General features: G+C 40.1%; 1 protein-coding gene and 1 long non-coding RNA gene across 13 annotated transcripts in view; one reads left to right on the top strand and one right to left on the bottom strand.

Annotated features, from left to right (window-relative positions):
• NPAS3 (neuronal PAS domain protein 3) overlaps nt 1-23,076 on the top strand; it is an 861,794-nt gene that overhangs the window by 715,984 nt on the left and 122,734 nt on the right. For all 9 annotated transcript variants that reach the window (XM_045450657.1, XM_045450658.1, XM_045450659.1 and 6 more), the window contains one exon: nt 16,434-16,608. In XM_045450657.1, the coding sequence (XP_045306613.1) occupies nt 16,434-16,608 (175 nt within the window). The remainder of the gene's footprint in view (nt 1-16,433; nt 16,609-23,076) is intronic.
• Nucleotides 1-23,076, bottom strand: part of LOC123583533 — a 216,836-nt gene that overhangs the window by 1,474 nt on the left and 192,286 nt on the right. Inside the window, exons 3-6 of one of the 4 annotated variants that reach the window (XR_006704925.1) lie at nt 2,751-2,871; nt 1,781-1,993; nt 1,241-1,328; nt 116-249 (exon numbers count right to left, since the gene is read on the bottom strand). This is a non-coding gene — a long non-coding RNA (uncharacterized LOC123583533). Of the gene's footprint in view, nt 1-115; nt 1,329-1,780; nt 1,994-2,750; nt 2,872-23,076 lie in introns of all 4 variants that reach the window. The other 3 variants (XR_006704926.1, XR_006704924.1, XR_006704923.1) reach the window with 3 other exon arrangements.

The following is a 23,076-nucleotide window of genomic DNA, read 5'->3' on the forward strand; positions in this document are numbered from 1 at the left end:
AACCACGTACATTTCTCACATCACTGAACCATGGTACTGTTCCCAAAACCTTTGCTGCCATGATCTTCTTGTCCCGCCACCCCCCCCCCCCCGCCTCCCTCCACTACCCTCACACCAGGCTCCTCACTGGACGGCTGCCAGATCTCATGCTTTCCACCAGGGTGGTTCTGCTCCAGGGCTCTCCGCTCCCAGTCTAACTCGTGTAGTTACGGCATTCTTGTTTGAATACATGAACCCTAATATATGTGACTTAAAGACAGTAAGTGAGAGAGAGCTGTGAACTTGAAGAAATTGTACAAATGCCAGTAGGACTAGGGATACTGACTCAGCCTTGCAAAAGGATGCAGGTAACTCAGGAAGCCAAAAGAATCCTTCTCCACTTAGTGTTTTGCTGTTTGCTTTTGCTTTCTCCTGTAGCCCCCTTATTGGATGAGCACAGAGCTGCAAGGAATCCCTGTTTAATCCTCCTCGTGTCTAAGGTAGCCAGTCTCAGTACTTCATCCCGTGGTCTCAGAAAACTGCAAAGTTTGTAAAAGTCATGCCGTTTACATCCAGTTTTCTATTTGAAAACAAATGCCACATCCTGTTTTCCTTCAATCTGAGCAGGAATAAATTATGAGAACAGTTCCTGAGAATACGGTCTACATTCTGAGGCCACTAGTTTTCCTACTTAGCCGTTCTGCTCCGACACCCCCTCTCAGGTGCCCCCCCACCCCGTCCCTGTTCACACTGTTGTGCTAATGAGGCAAAACAAGCATAGTATCAAATTCCCACTGTTTAATCAGGCTGTTTTGACAACTAGAAGGACTTGAAGAGGATTATGGTTGAGATACATTGAAAACATGAGTAGTAACAGTTTGGGGAATTTCTAAATATTTTGCAAAATATTATGCTGTGTGGCACGTATTGGTTTCTCTTATCAAATCTGACTCGGGTGAAAGTGAACACATGGGTAGTAACTATTATAATTATGGCTACCGTTTATTAACCCCTTAGTGTATGCTAAGCACATTACTCATCTCATCAATCCAAAGAGTAAGTACAAAACCTCCATTTTACAGGTGACAAAATGGAGGCTTGAAAAGGTTCAACAACCTCTTCAGGCTCACATGGAAATGGACATAGCTAGGTTTTAAACCCTGCCCTTTCCAACTCCCAAGAGAAAAATGCAACCCTGCCTCCAATCAATGCAATGTCTCAAACAAAGCAGAGCACTAGAATATGAGGCAGGAATGATTACCTGACCTGATCCTGCACCGGATGTAGGCGTTGGCGGCCCCCTCAAGTTCTGGATCTCCAGTCTTCCTCTGACTTACAATGACAACAACCTAGGGTTTGGGGGAGGAAACAGGCAACATACCAGAAAGCATTTGGGGATCATCAGGTTAATCAAATCAATAAATATTTATTGATCACAGTGCTAGGAATCTTGGGAACTATAACGATAAATAAGATATCATCCTAGAAAAGGGTTTAATGTAAGGGTGCCAATAAGTAGAAGTTCCTGGCACAAGTCATTTCTATTTCTTCTACAAGTATGACATTTTAAAGACTGGAGATGAACATTGGTTAGAGAAAAAATTGTTTTAGGAAGGAGAACGAGGGAGTCAGTACATATTTTATCCATCCCCACGTTAATACCTCCCTGGACCAGTTCCCGATGACTCAACACTATTCTGGCTGCTAATGGCAAAAATAGTCCCCACAGATATATTTTGCGCATAAAGTTGTCCAAAAACACATTAATTGTGCACATTATGTAAAAAGATAATAGTGTTACCTTTATAGTGGGGAGGTGGGAAGGAACACATCTCAGTGGATAACATTCTGTTCCAGATGAGGAATGTCAAACTGCCTCCAGGAGGTGATAGAAATGCTGACTTTTCCAACCAAAGATTGCCTCTTGCTCGAAGTACACACTCCTCAAAGCCCCTACAAATGTTGGTTATCGATTTTCTGGGATGCCAACCACACTACTTTCCTGTTTCTCAGCCTGAAAAGGCAGTGAGCCTTGCATGAGCTCCCTGTCACTGTTTTTTTTTTTTTTTCCTTCACCTTTGAGGCTTCCACTCTTAACATAAGTAGGCACTGTATAAATCCAGGGGAATTTTTCACGTACTTCCATTTTATGGGTGTTTTCTAATTCACTCTCTATCACCATCATAAGAAGCAGGGATTATCTGTCATGATTACAGATTTTAAAATGGAGAGACAAAAAAGGTACCGTGATTTGTCCACCCTCATTCCAAGAATCAGTATTGACAAGGGGAGAGGATTAAAAAAACCAGACTTTTGCTTCCCAGGCCAATGCTTGTCAGAATTGTATTGTTAAAAGTAGTGTGAGAACCACAGTTCTGGACTTGTTGCCACGGTACAGTATGGAAGCAGAGTTTTTTGAATAGAAAAAAATGGAAAGACTACGTTAAGGTGACACTATTAATGTAAAAAGGCATAACATTCCATGTTTTCTTTCAAGCCAAACCTTTTCGAAACACCAAAAGCAAATAAAACACACCAATATAGAGCTGTTCTAGTTGGAAAGTGATCATGTAGTGCCTCAGAGGTACCTCAGGGGCTCCTTAAGTTGACCCCAAAAATCTGTAGATTCCCTCATTATCTGCCATGGCAGAGAGAGGTTGAGGAGGGAGACTGTCCTCTTCATCAGGGTCTCAAAGGATCTGTGATCCCAGAAAGATCTAGGTTATTTATCTTTCTGCTCGACATGAAACTGGTGATCATTCCCCACTTACCTTACTTTATTAATGTGCTTCTGAATCAAACTCAAGTGGCTTTGTTGAGGTCCTAATGACTGTGCCACAGTTTTGATTGAAAGTCTCAGCAGATTAGACTTGATGGCCCAAGCATAGGCTTCTGTTAATATGATGAATGGATAAGCAAAATCAATAAGCCACCATATTACTGTGGGACTCAAACATTTACCAAACCCTTGAAATCAGCTCATTTCTTAGTAAAATTGTAATGCTATTTATTTATTTACTTGCTCAACATAAAGCGATTGCCTACCAAGTACCAGAAGCTGTAGCAGGGAATTAGACAGAACTGGCTTCTGCCCTCAGGAAGCTTACTGCAGTGAATTAACAGATGGTTACACTCACTGATCACTCAATATATGCCATATGCTTTGTTTGGCACATTGCGGGCGCTATCTTAATTTTGACAAGAGTTAGGTAGATAACATTATTTGCTCTATTTTATAGTTGAGGAAACAGTAGAGTAACTTGCCCAAGGTGGGTAATGGTTTTGATCCCAGGTCATGTGCCTTTAGAGTCTGCATTCCTAACCAGTATTCTCCATTAGAAGCATGTAAAAGTAAGTATTAGAAAACCTTCTAAAACATAGCCCACTTGCGGTATACCATTAGTCATAAAACTGCACCTGGCTGTCCTGAATACCTAAATAAATGTTTTGAGTCCAAGAAACATCCCTTTCTTGTCTGGCTATCCTGGAAGGTGCCTCTTTTAAATGTTCGGCAGAAAAGGCAGGAATTCATCAGTCTCAGCTATGGGACTTCTAAATGATGCAATTAAAATGAGAACAAGAGACTTTGTAATTGTGGACAGTCACCATGGCCATTAGATCATATGAAAAGGCTGGCTGTAAATTCAGCTAATAGTTGAAGGTGCATTTTCTGGTAACCTATCTCGATTTCATCTACAGAAGCAACCAAGAAGCATTACAGTAATAATGACTCATTAGTGACTTGAAATTGGGATTATTTGGCTTTGCTTTGTGTCCGTGGATATGCAAAGCTGATGAGACAGTAGAATAGATGCTAAGAAAATCAAAGGGATGGTCAGTGATGGAAACAGAAAGACTTGTTCCTGGGCAAAGGAACCAAGTGAGCTTCACTACTGTGAAAACCTCTGAACGTTGGGCATGGGGATTTGAGATCACCCCAGCTCCTCCCTGGGCGGGTCTCCCAAAGCTCAGTGGAGAACACTTCTGCTCTCCACATGGAAGAAATGGCTAAGTAAAGGATATGCAAAATTATAAGAGGGATAGCCTTTCTAGCCTGGAGTCTAGGAAGAAAAAAAAAATGTTAAAGCAAAAAGGGGAAAATAAATACCTGGGTACTAGTGAAAATGGATACAGTTTGCCCATTCCGTTACTGATACAAACGGGTGAGCTAAGAAAACACACTGTGTTCTCCGATGAGCCCCAGATCCTCATGAAAGAGCACAGGTATGAGCTTACCAGTCTCTAGCAGTTAAATCTGCCAAGTCTCAGCCGTCTCCATCAGTTCATTCTTGAGCTTCTAGTCATGGTAATTCATTCCAGCACACTAAAACTCTTGCCCTTGAGGCTTCCATGTTCTCCCATGGATAAAGCAAGAGCTGCAGTTGAGTCTTCACAAAAGTTCCCATGAAATCCTTGAGTCATCCTTGTTTTTGATTTGGTGTTGTGTTTTTATATTCCTCTCAGTATGGATAGCATGAATTTTTCAATTTGCAAAAGGGTTTAATCAACAGCAAATGTTTTGAATCAGATTAAAACCCAAATACTTTAAGAGCTATGTATTTATTCTGTCCTGCTGGGTGCAGTCATTTTATCTTCCTTCTGAAGGGCAATGCAAAGCCATAGATGCTCTAATGAGTTCCTTGCAACAGACAGGTGTGTTAATGGTTAACAGTGATGAACGTTTCCCGTAAAAAAAATCCTGGGTTCTTCCTTAGAATTTGCCCCCTTCTTCTTGATACATCAAAAAATGGGAAATCATCTCTGAGACCGTTTTATTTATCTGTGTTTTCGGGACAGCACATTTACATACTCACGCAGGCAATCAATATAAGCAAGCCCAGGTCTTCCAAGAATCCTTAATTATACGTCTAAGAATGCATATGTATTCACATGTAATACTTGTGTTTCAGCAGTGTTTCCCCCCACCTTTTTGAGCTGACATGTGCTAAGACTCTTTGAAAGTAGTAAAATCAAGAGTGTAACAGGCAAATGCACAATGAGTTGTAAAATGTGATGGCAAAATAAAAAATTTTTTAAAAGGCTTCAGTCAGTATGATCAGTTAAAAAAAAAAAAAAAAAAAAAGACAGCCGGCAAACTGTCTATCATGTGATGAAATTTGACAGTAGGGATTATGGCTTTGATGGACCAGAACAGCTAATAGAAGAAGCTGACATTTTTGAAACCCTGCTAATTAAGGGTTCCTTCCTTAATATTAAAATAAAGTCTTTGTCTGGGTTTTATGGTTGGAGAATCAGGTGTTTTCATTAATATATGCCAGTCAGTCTTAATAAGCTTGGAGGGCAGAGGAAGTTATTATTGAGTGACCTTCTACAAAATAAGCATGTTGCTAAGGGCTCTAACCCTGCCCTGTTCAGACTGATGAATCTCATTTCCAATGCAAAAGCTTCACAAGAAATCCAAGTATTCTCTGTGCAATCACAGAAAATAATCCTTGTGTCTCTTGTAATGTCCAGAATTGCCACTTACTACACTACTACTGTACAATGAATATTACAATACATATTATTTTTCTAGCACAATTGTCTACATTTCTGAATTGCCCAGAATAGAAAAACTTATTGTGAAGACACTTGTATTGAAAAGTCAGCTCATTTTAATACTTTTCAAATAGTCATCTACTCTGTTCATGAATTATAATGCTCCGAATACATCTGACAATACTGGCTTTGAAAAGGAGATATGTCTATATTATTACATATTCATTTTCAAATAGATTTCAAACAGATTTTAAACCATTCATTGAAATTCATTGAAATGATAAATTCACAGTTGGATTTTGATTGACTCTTAATCCAATTTTACTTTTGATAAGTTTTCACCCCTCTCTTCCCACCCACCCCCAAACCTTTCTCAACCAATATTTTTTTTGTTCTGCTGTTGGTTTTTAAAGCAAAATTGATGGGATATGGTAAAACTTGAAGGTTTTGATAACTATATGTAAAGCTTGTCAAATGAACTGGTAAATTTAGTTAAAATCAGTAAAGGACCGCACTCCAGGTGATTTGTCTAATTTCCAACATACCAAGCTTCTCTTATGGAAGCAGATGTGTATTCCAAACGGCTGTTAGTTCACACCTACAGCAAAACTTTGAAAGGGTGCTATGGCTCAGTAACTGAAAGACCATCTCAAAATAACGTGGAAATACGCAGATAGCTAAGGTAGCTGGTGTTGGGTTAAAAGATCACACACCTTTAGCTTTTGTGGTTGGTCACCGTGAACCAGCTGCTCCTTATCTTGAGCTCTTTCTGTCTGTCCTAGAAGGAAAAGTTGGGCAATACCTCTGCTGGATGCATGGTCAGGTGAAAAGACAACAAACCTGCTAAAGTCTCTTTGGAGAAGGAAGGAGCGGGATTCAAAGCTGCACAGTACACTGTGGGTTTTGTGCTCAACCGTGGGAAACAAAAACCATCCATCATAAAAACAGAGTTGATTACTGTCTGCTAGATACAAGAACAAATAAGATGAGAATCTTGGATTCAGGGCTTAGCGTGGGGGACAGGAAGTTAGCTCAAAGTGTGGCAATTATTTCAGCCTTAGGTTTATAGGAGTCAATTATCTTTGACATACACACTAGAGAAGAAAAACAACATATGACACTTCCTATAAATGACTTAGTGAAGCTGTTTTTCAGTATTTTAAAAGGAAAAATAAAAAGGTTAATGAACATTAGCATAGATCTATCTCCTTAGGGCCCAAATCAATCATCTAGCGTTCGCTTCCCACTGTCCTAGGGCTTATACACACACCACCCATGCCTTTCGAAGTTCCACCGTAGACCCTGTTGTGTCTTGGATTGTTCCCATCTTCTCATCACAGCCACCTGTCCTTTCTACTTGTCTTCTCTATGTGGAACCAGGCCCTCCCAGACACTTTCGGTTTACATCCACTTCTGGACTGATCCACGCCAGTGCTTAGCGTCTACATCACACAGGAGCTTCTGAAAAATACAAAGTCTTGGGCCCTAACCTACAGCTATAGAACTAGAATTTGTAGGAGCTCGTGACACTGCATTTTTAAGGAAATCCCCCAAGAGATTTTCAGCAGTTTAAGAGGGAACGATCTATAATGCTCAAATTACACCTTATCCATATACTATGTTGTGCTGTCAGGTTTTTTTTTGTTTTTGTTTTTGCCATGTCATTTAACTCTGTCTTCTCACTTCCAAGTGGATTGTAAGCTCCTTGGGGGCAGATGCTAAGTTTTAATGTTTCTTTTTATGCCCATAAGCCAAATTCACTGTCTTACGGAGAGCAGATGGCTGGTAACTACTTGAGTGACTAAAGTCTTTTAATTAAACTGTAGATCAAATCTAAAAACTTAGGTCTCTTATTCTAAAGGCATTCCTCTGTTTCGATTTTTTATTCTCTTACCCCTTTTCCCTTTAATACTAATTTCACGGTATTCTAATACTACATGTTCTTCTCCGGGGAGTCTAAGGTTCTAGAGCAACACTGTCCACAAGAAATATACTTCAAACCACGTGTGTAATTTTCACTTTTATAGTAGCCACATTTTAAAAAGTAAAAAATAAGTGAGATTAATTTTAATAATTATTATACTTAATATACCAAATCATATGTAACAATATAAAATATATGGTATTACATTCTTTTCATTTTTTACACTAAGTCTTAAACCTAGTGTTATTTTATCCTTACAGCATAGTCTAATTCAGACTGGCCACATGTGGCTACCATATTGGACTGCACAGCTCCAGAGAATATTCATGGATAAACTCCAGGGGGGCCTGAAACCCCTAAGATGAAATGCCAAATTTTATATGTACCTTACCGGAGCATTTTTCTGGTGAGATAGAAGCTAGAATTTATCAGATTCCCAAAAGGGTTTATTTCCCCCACCACCATCAAACTCCCACCCTCAAATATCTTAAGAAACACAGCACTGCTTTTAGCCTGTGTAATGACTCATTTTCTCTACTTGCCAGTTCTATTTACATTCCCTATTCTAACAAGACTAACTCACAGTCTGTTATTAAACAGTTGTGAATTTAACTTATTCCTTTAAAATAGCACCTAGAGAGTGCTCCGGGTATTGACTTGCTTCATAGAAAATAACCTCAAACACTACCACAGTTGGTAGTTACAACAACCAAAATAAAATAGAAGTGTATTGGGCCTTTTCCTTATGGTAATTCACTAGGAGTAAATGATGCACTAGGTCCATGTGCCCACATGGCTTTCAGGAAGTTCCCAAGATGTACTAAACCATACCAACAGGAAATGTTCTGGAAGGGTCAGTAACTGATGACAGCACAGAGGATTTTATTCCTCCTTGTTCTCGTCATTGGGTTATGAACTCCAGATTAATTTGACACCTACTTTGTATAATGGCTTAAGTATTTTTGTAGACCTTGTGATTTTCTTGGATGAGATTTTTTCAACACCCCCTCACAGTGACATGGAGGAGAGCCAGTTGTTTCAATTATGGCAGCTCTGGCATGACCTAAATCTCAGAAACCAAAATGTCAGTTGAACAAGATCCTCCTCCTGTTTCGCTTTCTCTTAAATCATAACTATCTCTTGAGATGTACAGATTGTCTTTCTTAAACCTTTCAGGTTTTGTTATTTGTTGCCATCATTGTTTTTCTCAACAGCATCACTTAAACGCTGTGACTTAGCTCCTGGTGAGGGCTTCCATCGTAGAGTAGCCCCTTTAAAAACAACCAGGTGTGATTAACTCCGTTATTTGTGCGCAAGAAACATATCCAAAGTCTTAGTCCTATAAGCTGCCTTGGTTTTCTATGACTACAATAAAATAATACTATGAAACTTTCAAAACACAAATGGAGGGGCGTGTGGGGGGCTCAATCAGTTAAGCATCCGATTTTGGCTCAGGTCACGATCTCAAGGTTCACAAGTTCGAGCCCCACGTCGGGCTCTGTGCTGACAGCTCAGAGCCTGGAGCCTGCTTCGGATTCTGTGCTTCCCTCTCTCTCTCTCTCAAAAATGAATAAACATTAAAAAAAATTCAAAACACCAATGAAAAAGTCAACCCCATAATTATTCCTGTTGTCCTTATCCATTTATCTTTCTTAAAAATAAAAGGGCTATTTAGAATCAGGGAAAATTTTTAATTTCATCTTAACTTGCAAGTATTTTCTACTTTTTCTTGTTCGTGTTGCCAAACGAAGGACAAAATTCACTCTGAGAATAATAATAAACAAAAATGAAGATATGTTGATACCAAAGTCTGGCTATGTATAACATGCATTTCAATGTGTATCTAGATTTAAATGACAAATATTGAACCATATAAAATTTGCGGATAATGGATTAACTTTGCCAATAGCACGTATTTTATGTTGATTGCTCTCCCTACTACCAAGGTAATGAAGAAGCTTTGAAAGTGACATCTTACTATCTGTGTGATCTTCAGAAAAGGGAGATTGACTTCATTTTCTTTTAAGATTGTTAATCCTTCTTTCTTGGCATCATCTCACTCTTTACTATGATGTAACCTTTAATTGCATCCTTTTTTCCTTTCCAGCACTGTGAGAAACAGTAAAAAGCTGGCCTTTCCTACCCTCCAGACACTTTAAAACTTCAAAACTATAGGAACCTTGTAAAGCCAGGTTTTAAAATTTCTTGATTTCATCACTTTCACAAATCCCTGGGCTCATTCCTGTGATGTAATGTCCCTTCAGTATTGCAGCATTCTCGGGGTTCTTCTTTTAACCAGCGTCTCTTAATGAAAGAAAAAGGATATTGACATATCAAAACTATTGTAGGACCACTGCTTTCATAATACCCGGTGATGGAGAAATACCTGAACCATAGGAAGAAAAAATGAAATACAGTATATAATCTATTTCTTAAGCAGGAAAAAAAATGGGGGAGACTTCAAAAGTCTGGATCTGTTTTATACCCAGACTACTTCTAGAAGTATTCAAATATGCTCAATTGTATTCTAAGTAATGACCCATCTAACACTTTTGAATATTTAACAGTGTCCTTGATCAATTCAACTGTTGGGAGTGATAGTCATAAAAGCAGCATGCTGTTCCGCATAACTGTGCCTAAATTTGAAGCAGTATCCTCAATTTGTTGTTTCTCCTTTTTGTTCCATTTCTCCAACAGCTTTTTTCTTTTTCTTCTCTGAGAACTAAGAAATCCACTGGAATTATCTTCTGGCACTTCTTAATCAAAGTTCAGAACTAGGTGAGGCTATAGTCTCTTTGGATGCTGTGGTTGCAAATTCTCAAGTCGGGCACTCCAGGGGTTATAGAAAAGTATACAAAAAACAACAACGAAAAAGTACTTGGCCTCACTGATTCCCGAAGGAGCCGAAATGTTTATTTCTGAAGATAAAATAAACACATGATATGGTATCTTTTAGCTCAAATTCTTCTAAGGGAGAGCTCTGTTAACATATCTGTAAGAAGAGAGTTGGATTCGTTTTCTTATTTGATGACATTGCAAGGATGTTTCATTCTACCTCATAGTTCTGATATAGAACCTTTCTTTCTTCTTGTTCTACTAATTTATACATGTATTTCTGTAACAGACCCAAGGCTTTTATGCGTTTTTCTTCAGATAAGTCAGCAAATACATAGAATGAGACAGAGCAGTAAAGAACATCAAGTTGCTGTCAAAACAGTTCATAAATATTCAGTAGAGTTCTGCAATACGTAGGAAGTTATGAAGATGGCATTAAGATACCAGTAAATCCAAAGAAAACCTATGCTAATCAAGCTATCACATCTTATTATATTTTATTCTTTTATCACTTTATTATCCCTCGATAATATAAATGGGACCCCCAAAAAACTACAAATCCTAACCTGCCATGCTGAGATAGAATTTCCATCTTATCCTGGGTATTTTCTAACCAGGGTCTTACAGTAGATCTGAAAGCCTAACCTGGGAGTTCATTCTCCAAACCACTTGCCACTAACATATTTTTCTCTCAGGTCTGGCCTTCTGTCCCAATTTTGCTGCCATCCTCTGTAGGAGTAGGGCCCAGCTGCAAAGCACTCTGGAAAAAGGGCTGAACCCAAAATGCCTCCAGTCCTCCCAGCAATCTCAATGCTCTCAAAATCTCTTTAAAAAAAAAAAAAATTCAAAAGGTTGAGGAAACTGTATGTTAAATGGCAGGTTTTAAGTGATATTTTTTATGTGCTAAATATGAACGCTGTGTTATTCTTAAGACGGAAATATTTTTAAAGAAAGAAAGAAGCATCTTCCTTAAGCTGTTCCACTATGGAGATGACTGGCAACATTGCTACCTGTTCCTCATTTGTACCCAGCCATCTCAGTCAAAGGGGCACCGAATTCAATGAGTTGCACTGTTAGTACATCGCTGTACTTAAAAAGTATTTGCTCACCCCGGGGGGCCAAGCGAAGGCTATTGACATGCTTGCTTGATGTATGAGAAGACAAATTAGTCCCCCATCCTATCTACCAGCAGGGTACAGTGACCCTACATGGAAAAGTCAACTGAAACCACTGTCTAATATATTTACATTTTTTTCCAGGAAACTTCAGAGTTACCAAATCAACTGTGTCTAGTGTGCAAATTGCATGCAAGCCAACAGAATGTGAATTAAATTTGAGGAAAGCCATGGTTTAGCTTGACTATGCAGATGTTACTAGTTGCTACAGTCTTTTCTGGAGGAAATCTATGGTAGCTTTGAGTGGGGAAGCACAGGGAGAAAGGAACTTAAGTGAAATGCTGTTCCTGGATCTGACTGCTTATTACTCATTGGCTCTCTCCTGCCCCTTACACATTCTTAGCTGTTTTCTAACACACTAAGCAATATGAGAGAAGAATTTCTCTCCCGGCGTCACAAAGCTGGAGTGAAGATGGACTGAGTGAGCAAGGTTGAAAACATCACTGCTTACTTTTCCTTCTTAGGTTAGAGAAACATCTCAAAGTCCCCTGGGTCTGTGCTTGAGTTTAATGAACTTTTTTTTTTTTTTACCACCACATAAGGTGATCGGACTTACTAGAAAATGAAGAGTGTCTCCTATTTGCCTCACAATGCAGTTTGCACTAATCAGAAGAGCACAAAGGTATACCTTTCCATTATGTAGGTCATAATTGATATAAAATAAAATTTCTCCGAATTTCTACCATTAACTTGAAAGGATACGTAATGAAACTATGTGAACATTTGGATAACCGGCTAACCACAGCTCTATCATAGATTGCAGAGAGGGGGTTACAAAAGATGGCTGTATTAAAGACTTCCTTAAAACCTGTATTTTCCTGGCATTTTTATAGTTCTGTCCTCCATTAAGCTCAGTTGCCTTTTACAGAAGAAGGCAGAAGTCTCAATGCATTCAATAAATACTTATTGGAAATAAATATATTATGGTGCTATATATGGCACCTCATTTTACAGGGCAAATGTTATAATAATCATGCCATGAATAATATAAAAGAACCACCCTACACTTGTTCGAATCAAGCACAGGCCTCAATGTCTATCTTTTATTCATTCAGCAAACATTTGTTATAGAGCTACTGTGTGTAAGACACTAGTCCTAGTTCTCAGCAGGCAAGTTTTGGAAGAGTTGGTAACTGAGGATGTGAAGATACCTAATTAACTATAGTACCATTGGATTGGAGCTGTATTTATTTTTCCTATTTCAAGGTACCATGAAGTAATGTCTGTTTCCCAAGTAAAAGATCCCCAGTCTTGGCTCCTGTAGTGTATTTTGCGACACAGAATTTAGTGGCAGGTGAGTTCTAGCCAGCCTTCCTAAGAGAGAAAAGCAGACAAGGGGTGAGAAAAGTGGTTAACTGAGTGAGCCAGCTGGGCTTACCGCCCTACTTCTACCAGCAAACAGCTGGGTAAATTTGAACAAGCGTTCTTAACTTCTCACCTATTAAATAAGAGGGTATTAATGGACGGTTTGTAAGGTCTCTTCCAGCTCTAAAATCTAATAAAGTGAATTGAAAAGCAGTGTGAGGAATATTAAAAATGCTAGACAGAGGCGCCTGGGTAGCTCAGGCAGTTAAGTGTGAGACTCTCGATTTCAGCTCGGGTCATGATCCCAGGGTCATGGGGTGGAGCACCGTGTTGGGCTCCGTGCCGAGTGTGGGGCCTGCTTGAGATTCTCTCTCTCCCCCTCTTCTCCTTTCCCACTCACTTGCTCTATCTTTCCTAAAAGAAAAGGAAAAGAAAAAAAATACTGAAGAAAAAAGAAAGTGCTAGACAAATGTAAGGAGGAGGACTCAAGGCCCATAGAGTTTTGTCGAGCCCCGTATCGTTTTCAGTTGAGTACACCTGCTTTCTCATCTTTTTTTGGCCTAAGAGTCTGAAGGCAAAGCCTCCTCAGCTATGGGGTTGAGCGGGCTGCCTGCCCCTGGCCTGCCACCTCCATGGCGCTCAGTGTTCTCAACAGAGTAAAGCTAAAGGATGGGAGGAGCTCAGAGGTCCCTGCTCAGCCTCTCTGACTGTAGGCACACTATCCGAGAAGTGGTAGGATGTCAAGGCAGACTTGGAACCAAATTCTACCTCCGCCATCAGCCTTTTCTACTCTTCAGGTTCTTCTTCTGTGAAACGGGAATTACCGAAACAGTTCAAAAGAGGGTTATGAGGAAGAGTCAAAGAAAAGTATGGAAAGGACTTGTACACCGTGGTCGGTAGCTACCCATAGTGTTAGTGCTGGAGTTGAGGCTCAAAGCGGGCATCACTCCTGCTGCACTCTCTGATTAAAGCCATGTCCCAAAGCCCCCCCACACACACTGTAAGAACACCTCACCACGGGTAGGTAGGAGTATGTGTGTCTGGGTGCCATCCTTTCTTATCCGCCAAACAGCAGCAACAACAGCAGGCATTTATTTTGTTGCTTGTTTCTTAAAAAGTAATTTCTTCTGCATGGTTTCACTCGATTTTCAAACTCAGGCCCTAGACAGGTCGAGCAAGTCTTGTTTTCAACTCAGCTCTTAGGGCCCCCGCCTTACACCATTCCCAAGGAGTGACACTCCCAGGAAGGTGGTGGGGTGGGGGGGGGGCCCTCTGTGTAGAATCCGACATGAGTGGTGCCCCCCTGAGTCCTACAGAGTGGCAGGACAGCCACTTAAATGCCAACTCTAAGTAGGAAAGTAAAAACCCAGGGACGTTAAATGAACGGTCCAAGGTTACACAGCACAGGAGGAAAAGATTCTCGTCTCCAAGTCAAGTTAGGACTCCAAGTAGTTTGTACTTTCCCCTACGCTGTGTGACCTTGAGTGTGACACATACAGAGAGAATTTGATCCTCTCATAGTCTTTGTCCACTATTGGGCTTCGGGGTATCCTGGTGGAAGATCCCTTGGGGTCACTGGAGGACGGTGACACAGCACACTGTGACTCAGTCTTGCTCTAGCTGTGCTGCACGTGGCACATCCATTATATCATGGAAAGGAAATGCCTGCACACCCGAGCAAAGCAGGCTGTGGAGACAGCGGCCTACTCCTCCTCGCCGTAAGACTGACTTGCATGAATATTCAATAGCCAGCACCCCTAAAAAATCTATTAATCTCCCACCTGTGTTGTCATCTTATCACAATCTGTGGTCTGTGCCAAAAGGCACATTGCAGTATTAAAGGAAGACTCGGAGTTTGCGAAGTGACAGAAATATTTATTAAAGTGCTGCAGTCGGACTCCGTGCAAAATGAGAGTGACTTCCTCATATTCACTAATCCCCAAACAAAATAACCATCAAGAAATATTAAAACACACATTTTATTAGTTTCATTTAATTTCTTAATTGCTCAAAGTCAGTTTACCCATTTATTGCTGTGTGAAATGCTTAGAGGCAAGGCGCACATTAAAGGGATTATTTCCATGTAATCCCTCCCTCCCAGAGGGTAGGAACTGATCACTTATGAATCCTGATTTACGCTCTGTAACAATATCAAATGGAGGAAATAGTTATTGTAAAATGATGGAGTCAGTAGTCGGGTAATACAGTAGGAGAGTGTAATTTAATAGCAAAGAGAAAGTACCTCATTTTCGGTAAAAGTTATGCGAGCCTTTTCAGGAATAGCTATTAACCAAACTGAATTTAGCCTTCCATTTTTCTGGCTATACCTCCGTTAATTGATAGATGTTGAAGATGGGTAGCCTGTTACGATTTTAATCAAATGGTGTCCGGGAGTAGATGTGATCGTTTTGCTGGGACTTGGAGTTCTGGGGATAATAATTGCTCCGGGCATTATGCTCTCTGTGACAGTTCGCCCACTGCTGACCTTCCTTCTTGGAAGAAAGAGTGTAGGCTCTCAGGTGGAATTTGGAGGGATGCTGCAAATCCCCCAGGAAAGGGAGATGAGGTAGCAAGGAGTTGTAGGGACATACATATCCACCAAGAAACAGGAGAGTCTGAACTTCTGGCACGTGGGTGCATCATAGCTGGCCTGAGACCACTAAACCCCCGAGGACTAGGGAAACCCATCAGGGACCCAGGAAAGAGCTTTTTCTTGTTCAGTTGCTGACACATCTCTCCCTGTCATAGTAGCTGTAACCCAATGTTATTTTAGGAGCGTTACTGCTCTTCTTGGAAGGAGGTAAGAATTATACCATCAGAAGAGTACAGAGGTAAAGCCAATCCCTTAGACAGCACACAACTTCTTAGAACAGCATACAAGCTAGACAGGGGCCACGCCTCACAGCATGGAAATAAGGCAGTGCCTCCATTTCAGCTGACCCCCTTCTGATATCTGTTGTTCATTCCCTACCTGTAGAATCAGCCTGATACAAAAAGTATACAAAATAAAACATTTTCTCCCTCAAGGAGATTTGTACCGGGTATCTTATTGGAGTGAAGGCAAAACAAGCTGATACTGGCAGGAAAAAAAAAAAATGGTGGGTTCAGACCCCAGCTGACCTCTTTCGCATGGAAGATTCTCCATATGATACCAAACTAATGAGTAATATTTAATGAAAACATTGTGCCTTTGCATCTGTTTGTAAGCAGCACTTCTTCCATCTAAATTTTACGTAGAAAAAAGCTGATATGTATAAATACACACCTTGGAATTCTGTGTATTTTAAGGAATACTCATCCGCTATCTCTGGCTGTTTCTCTACAAAACCCAAACTTCTCAATAAGAAAACCATAGGATTCAGTCAATCATCCGGTTGACATCAAACATGCAAGTATTTGATGATGCGTGGGTAAAACAGCTGAACGAGAGAGGCAGACTCATCCACGTTTCCCAGAATGTTTTGGCTTTATGCAAACAACAGTACATGCGAAAAAACTGGGCTCAACAATCGCTAACTAACGACCTACAAAAACAACCTTTGTCTTTCAACTTCAAGAATCCCTAAGCACTTAAGGATAAAGACTGAGAACCAGGATGGTTTCTGGGGTCTGCACATATTTCCTTTCCTGCTCAAGATCTGAATCACAACCGTGCTGAATTTGAAAACGGAGAAGCTGTGACACCTTTCTTTCCACCCTTTCTCTTCCCCCTCTAGGTGGAGCTGACAGGCAGCAGCGTCTTTGACTATGTCCACCCGGGGGACCACGTGGAGATGGCAGAGCAGCTGGGCATGAAGCTCCCGCCTGGGCGGGGTCTCCTCTCGCAGGGCACCGCTGAGGACGGGGCCAGCTCAGCATCGTCCTCCTCCCAGTCGGAGACCCCTGAGCCAGGTGGGAATTGCGATTCCATCGTGTGGGATGGTGGGCAGGACCTTTGCCAACGATTGCGCTCGAGTTGCCCGTGTGAAGAGACTATGAATAGGTCTAATGGTATTTAACAATTCCATGCAGCTTTCTGTCCCATGCAGTAATTAAATAAGGAAGAGATTTGAAAATAAGGAGACATTTTAATAAGTATAATCCTGAGATCTAATTTCAGTTGAACAATACATAGAGAAGGTACTAGTTCCTTTAGTTTCTCTTTCAAATTACTAGAGGGAAAAGGTTCAGATTTGGAAAGCCCTCTTCCTTTTATTGTCACCATGGCTAAATGTAATGCATTTATTTATTATTCAGCAAAATCTATAATAAAGGTTCCTTGAATATTAGCTTGTAGAGAATTAAAAATATTAGGGACTTGCAGAAATCTTGGTTTCTTTCTTTTTTTTTTTTTTTTTTTTTTTTTTGTAAGCATCAGAAGGTACTTGAAAGATGTGAACAGATAAATTAAGGCTAAAAAGAAAACAGAAATGGCTACATTTTAAACTGCCTTTCCACCCTCAGTATTTAATTAGATCAATTGTATAGAGGAATGAACAGAGGTGACATTCCTCATTGGGATTCCTTCCAGGACTCTTATAGACTTTGCATTCAGAATGTTCCCATTTTCATTGTGTTGTACTGATGATAATTTAAGTATTAGGGGAAAATCCATTTATAAATTAAACAAAATGACTTGATATCCATCAGTCCCCTAGTTCATCAAGCTGTTCAAACACGGGGAAGATTGGCTGGTCGGCCTGGGTCTTCCGAGAGCGCTGGTAATTAGATCTGCGAAGGATTTATTCTTTGCTGATTGGGGCTTTAAATTAATTGAAGTTCCACATTTGTGGTTTTGTCCTTTTTGTACTTTTTTAGAGGAGATATTTCATATTCTTGTGTGGTGGAGTGCTTGGCCAAGCAGCAGTGGTTTAAATGTTAATTTTTCTCATGAGAAGTTTAAGATTTTTAATGAATCAAGGCCTGATTTGAAGTGCAAAGTTTTATTTGCTTACTTGGGAAATTATTTTTGCACTCTTTAAAGATGCTTGTACTTTACTTGATATGTTGTTTTAAAACAGCTTTGCAACGCAAACTGGTTTTGTAGAAAGAAACATGGGGAGAAAAACCGATCTTAAGATTAATACTAAAATAATTCTAAGAAAATACCTAAATTTGACCTGCTTAAAAATAACCACAGTATGTTTGCTCACACAGAAGGGAGGGGGGGGGAAATAACCTATTTACCTGTTTGGAAATATGTTGATTCCATCTAAAATCAATTCATGTTTCCTTGGCTAAGTTATCTGCAGCTTCTAGGACACCATTCTGCAGCACTGATGAGCCTCTTTCTCCAATGAGCACCAGACATGAGAAGAGAGCGTATTTGAGACTACCCTTGGCCATTTACAAATGCAAATAATTCGTTCACAGGGAAGTCATACATTCTTCTAGCGTTGCTCACTGACTTCACTGAATAGATATGTCAGTGAGATCATTCAAACTGCTTTTGGTCATTAGAATATTCCTATCTGGGCAGATTTGAGAAGCAGCACATGAAAATAGGTTTTTACTCTTCCTTTCTGGATGATGGATTGGGAAACCTGGCAGCTCAGGACTGTCCACACTCAGTGTGTAAGAGTTCAAGTTTATAAAACCCTTGTTGCCCTGACTGACAAACTCTCAAGTTGAGAAGATCTCCAGCCTTCCCCCTGGGCAGCCTTCCCTCTCCGTCAAAACCAAGGTAGGAAGCTCAGACACCTCAAGGCTGCCCCGCCCACTGGTGCACAGCTCCAAGAGAAAGTTCTCTGAATATGGAGCCAAAATCTAACTTGGCTCCCACTGACCCCACCTCTGTCCTCTGGGGATCTCATTTCAGATCTCATTTCAAATCTGCTTCCTCACCATCCTAGCCTCTCAAATACGTGAAGTCAGATACAGCAGATTCTCCCTCCCTTCCTCCTGGCTTCCTTCTCCTTTTCAGGTCAAACAGCATGGAATCCTACAACCGTTTTCAGTGGCATGTTCCTAAGACCCCCACCACCCTAGTCACCCACCCCCGGCTGTGCTTCAGTTTGTTAGTGACCCTCTGAGAACTCAGTGAAGTCCTCTAGATGTATTCTGACTAGGACAAAGTAGAGGGGCAGTCCTCTTTCACAGTTTAGGCTACTGTACTTTTCTTGAGACAACCTAAGGTTGAATTAGGTCCTCTTGGCAGCCAGGTCACACTGTTGATTCATATTGAGCTTCATGTCTCCCCAAACACATGTTAAGGGTAAGTAACTTGTCACTTGGAAAAGATTTTGATCGGGAGAAAAAAAAACAAACCACAGCCTGTAAACCAGTTCTGCAGGGATATCTCGAGCTCAAGTCAAAATCAAACTGGTTTAAGATTGATTATAAGAACTCTGATCAATCCCATGCCTTCCACGAAGCACCAGGATGCATAAAACAACTCTAGGCACACTGTTAGAACTCAGTTCCCACTTAGAATCTTTCAATTCTGGATACTAGAAGAATAGTATATCTCCTTTAAAGTTACTGTGTCGTTCAACATTGAAGTGTGATTGACAATCTCCTTGGTTTCTTTCCCCGGCCCTCCCAGCCTTCTTTGAGCCATCCTAACTAGTAAAATTGAAAATTCTGCTTTCTACATTTCTCAACAGCCGGGGCTCATTAGCGACAGTCGTGTAAGAAGGGTTTCTCTTCCTTGATGAAGAGTCTATCTCTTACTATTACAAAATGTGAAACTTACTTTGCCTTAAAAATCTGTAGCCTTGGTTATTTTCAACCTTAGGCTTAAAAGGCAATTAGACCGACTGCTCAAATACTGAAAAGCAGCTCAAGGTGCTACCTTTAACTAAATATCTTCACTAATGCAGATCACTGCTCCAAGGGAATTACTTAAAAAGTTCATGTCAGGCACTACATCCCAAAGCTGCTTATGTTTCTTACAGGCTGAAGGAATTTTAACAAGATTTCCTAATTCTTAATAATATGAGGGGACATTTTTGAAGACTTGTTCATTGCATCGTAATCTTTTAAACGATGATGAAACACAGATTCTTTTTTAAATAGTAGTGTAATTTTGTTGGAAAGGGGATATCAATATGTGGTGATTATGAAAATGAAGGTATGGACTTCTTCAGAAGCCCTGATGTGTTCAGTGTAGCATTACTAAATGACTGAAATCTAAATAACATTTGGCATTATAATAAAAGGAAATAAGTGACTAAACCAGCCTAACAGGCAGTGATACTGTGCGTAATAAGAATTCTGTTTCTTTGAACTCCCAGCCCTGTGACTGTCTTATCTTGAACCAGTCTCAACAGTCTCAATATAATGGCGGGGGGGGGGGGGGGGGGAGGAATCTCTTGACTATTGGAAACCCAAATAATTATTTGATATGTATGCATCGTTAGTCATAGTTGAAGTAAATACGGTATTTCTTTTAGAGAAATCTTAAAGCAGGCAGAGGAAAAATACATGAGAGGCCTTGTTTGAAAAGTTAGACCGTTCTAGAGTGCCTGCCTATGTAGGTCTAAACATTTTGGAAGAGCTCGTATCAACCTGAGGCTCCTGAAACAGGGGGACAGGGGGAGCATACAACCTCTGGGATCTGATGGGACCTTTTCTTTTTCCAGATCTGCGTGTATCTTTTCATTACTTTCAATGATTCTGTAATCTTGGGATTATGAGTGCTATCTTCTTCTCTTAATAAATTTCAGTGCTGCATCTTTTAAGTGCTTAATAAACAGAAGAGCAGCTCCTTCAAAAAATCTGGAGGAACTTTAAAAATCTCCTTATTTTGAAAGTGTTATATTCCTTAAGTGAGGTCGTAAAATTGGGTTTTATTCTTTTTTTCTAATTATAAAATTAACTCATTCTTATTGTAAAAAGTTTAGAGAATGCAGAAAAGAATAAAGACCACCAAAAATCCCACTACCCCAAAATGACCACTGTTCATGTGCGTTCTATGTTTCCTATCTTTCCAGATCTTCTATTCCTGTATACATATATAAGTATGTAGTGGTTGGGGGCGGGGGAGCGGGGTCTCTGTCTGAAATAAGATAACATACAGCCTTCTGGTAATCTGCTTTTCCACTTAACCTCCCAGGCAACTTTCTCTGTCCCGTCTCTCACTTTAACATAAAATGTCCTTTCTGTCTCCACTGGTTTGTTTCCCACTAGCTAACAATCAAGTCCCAACTGTAGGAGCTCTGGCGGGAGTAACATACCTGGGCCCTGCTTCAGAGGGAATTCAGCCAGGACAAGAGGTTCTTGCAGCTTATTGAATGGGTACGAGCTCATAGAGAGAGAAATCGATACTGCACCAGGATTTAGACAATTTAGCAAAATGTATGAGACAGTACTTTTGGTCAAGAATAACTATAGCAGCATGGTTAACCATTGATTGTCTAACGTAGAAGTTACTGCGCTCTGTCTCAAGTTTCAGGCAGACCTACCCTGTAATGGGGGGGTTAACATCATCATCTCATAGTATGATCTTTACGCTATTATGCCTACTCTATATCCTGAATATTTTAAAGACAAGCAGAACTGAAGCAGTTGAGTACTTGCCGGCATGGAAATAATCTGCATTTTCTACTTATGCGTCTGTGCTGTGGTAAATTTGATCAGCACTTGATTCTACAGGAACACAATTCCTCAGAATTCATTAGACAGTGTTCACAATAAGTGATGTAATTAGAGGAATAAACGGTTAGGAGTAACAATAATGAATGTAAAATTTTATCTGAGGATCAGGTTGCTATTTTCTTTCAAAAACTGCTTAGATATGAGATACACTTGTATCTTTAAGGGTGAATTATTTACCATCTAATGTACTATTGGTGGGGGTGGGGTGATGTTCCTTGATTCTTTTTGTTGTTGTTGTTGTTGTTGTTGTTGTTGTTCAAGTTTCCTATCAATGAACTGAATTTAGAAGTCAGGCAAGGGAAACCATCTTACTAACCCCACATCCAACCTCAGTCCCCAGACAATGTGACTGTATCTACAGCACTTTCTGCTGTACTGCAAATGTCAAACAGAAGGTGTAATGGATTTAATATTAGCGCTGGCCAAGGTGTTGAGGGAGCTGTTAATAATGTCACTCCAGTTATTGATCTGAAGCCTTTAAAAATCAAAGAAAAGTGAGAGATCCCCTACTGGGGAAAGGCACACAGTGACTGGTTTTTATTGCCAATATATTTCTACATATAGAGTGGCAACTTTCTGGAATTATGTTATCACCATTAATCTCTGTGAGATTTTTGAAGTCGTTATATGGTAAGATAATATCATGGAGACTGCTCCGCATGCTAATGCTAAAAGACCAGACCGAGTTCTTTTAGACATCAACAGCTTAATAATTTGCGTGGTGACTACAACATTCAAGTTGTCGAATGTAAGACGTTTATTAGCACTAGATTTACTCTTGATGGCAATGTTGGATCCACTAGAAGTGTAATATACAAACCGTATAGTCACTAGCGTGAGTTACTTTCTCCTTTTGCCTTTCTAAAACTCTGACTACACCAAGTCACTACAAACCATGTGGTGACTCACTTGAGATGGAAATGAATTGTGTTTTGCAATACGCGTACTTTTTCAGGAAACTGCTAATCCTTCAATCTGAATGGCAGTTTGCCTGCAATGAAATTTCTGCTTTCCATGGTCCCCAACTAATAAATGAAATTAAAATGTATAATTTATGTTGAATGTTTATCAAACTGTAAACACACATTTAATTCCTTTCCATATTCATACAATATAAGCAAAGATAAATCCACCAGATAATGTACCACGGTTATCTCTGATGAATCGCATGTAAAATGCATCTCTACTGTAGCCGTAGCCATGATCCAGACTAGTTCGCAATTAGCCAAAACTGGCCTACCTCCTGTTAATGCCCATGTGCACATGTATGTGTCCAATCTAGTAGTCAGAAAGCAGCCTAACCAAAACGAATCTTTTCATAACCCAAAGAGATCATCACTTATGCATAAATTCAGCTTTTATCCAAAAAATTACATATGCAAAATTATTTCCCTTAGCTATAGCACTGTTATTTAGAAACGAAATAGAAATCCTCTTTTGCCATCCCTGAATGAAGATGACGCATATACACTAGAAACAAGCCAGTGCCATTCCAGAGACTGACTTGTCCAAGTCAGTTCTTCTTTTGCCTCAGACACACTACCCTGACGCAGTACCATTGTTTTTCATGCAGAAAGTAGACTCTTTTTATTTTTTTTTTTTATTTTTTTTAACGTTTATTTATTTTTGAGACAGAGAGAGACAGAGCGTGAATAGGGGAGGGGCAAAGAGAGAGGGAGACACAGAATCTGAAACAGGCTCCAGGCTCTGAGCTGTCAGCCCAGAGCCCGACGCGGGGCTCGAACTCACGGACCGCGAGATCGTGACCTGAGCCGAAGTTGG

The sequence above is a fragment of the Leopardus geoffroyi genome, chromosome B3, assembly GCF_018350155.1.
Source record: "Leopardus geoffroyi isolate Oge1 chromosome B3, O.geoffroyi_Oge1_pat1.0, whole genome shotgun sequence".
Classification (NCBI taxonomy): Eukaryota; Metazoa; Chordata; class Mammalia; order Carnivora; family Felidae; genus Leopardus; species Leopardus geoffroyi.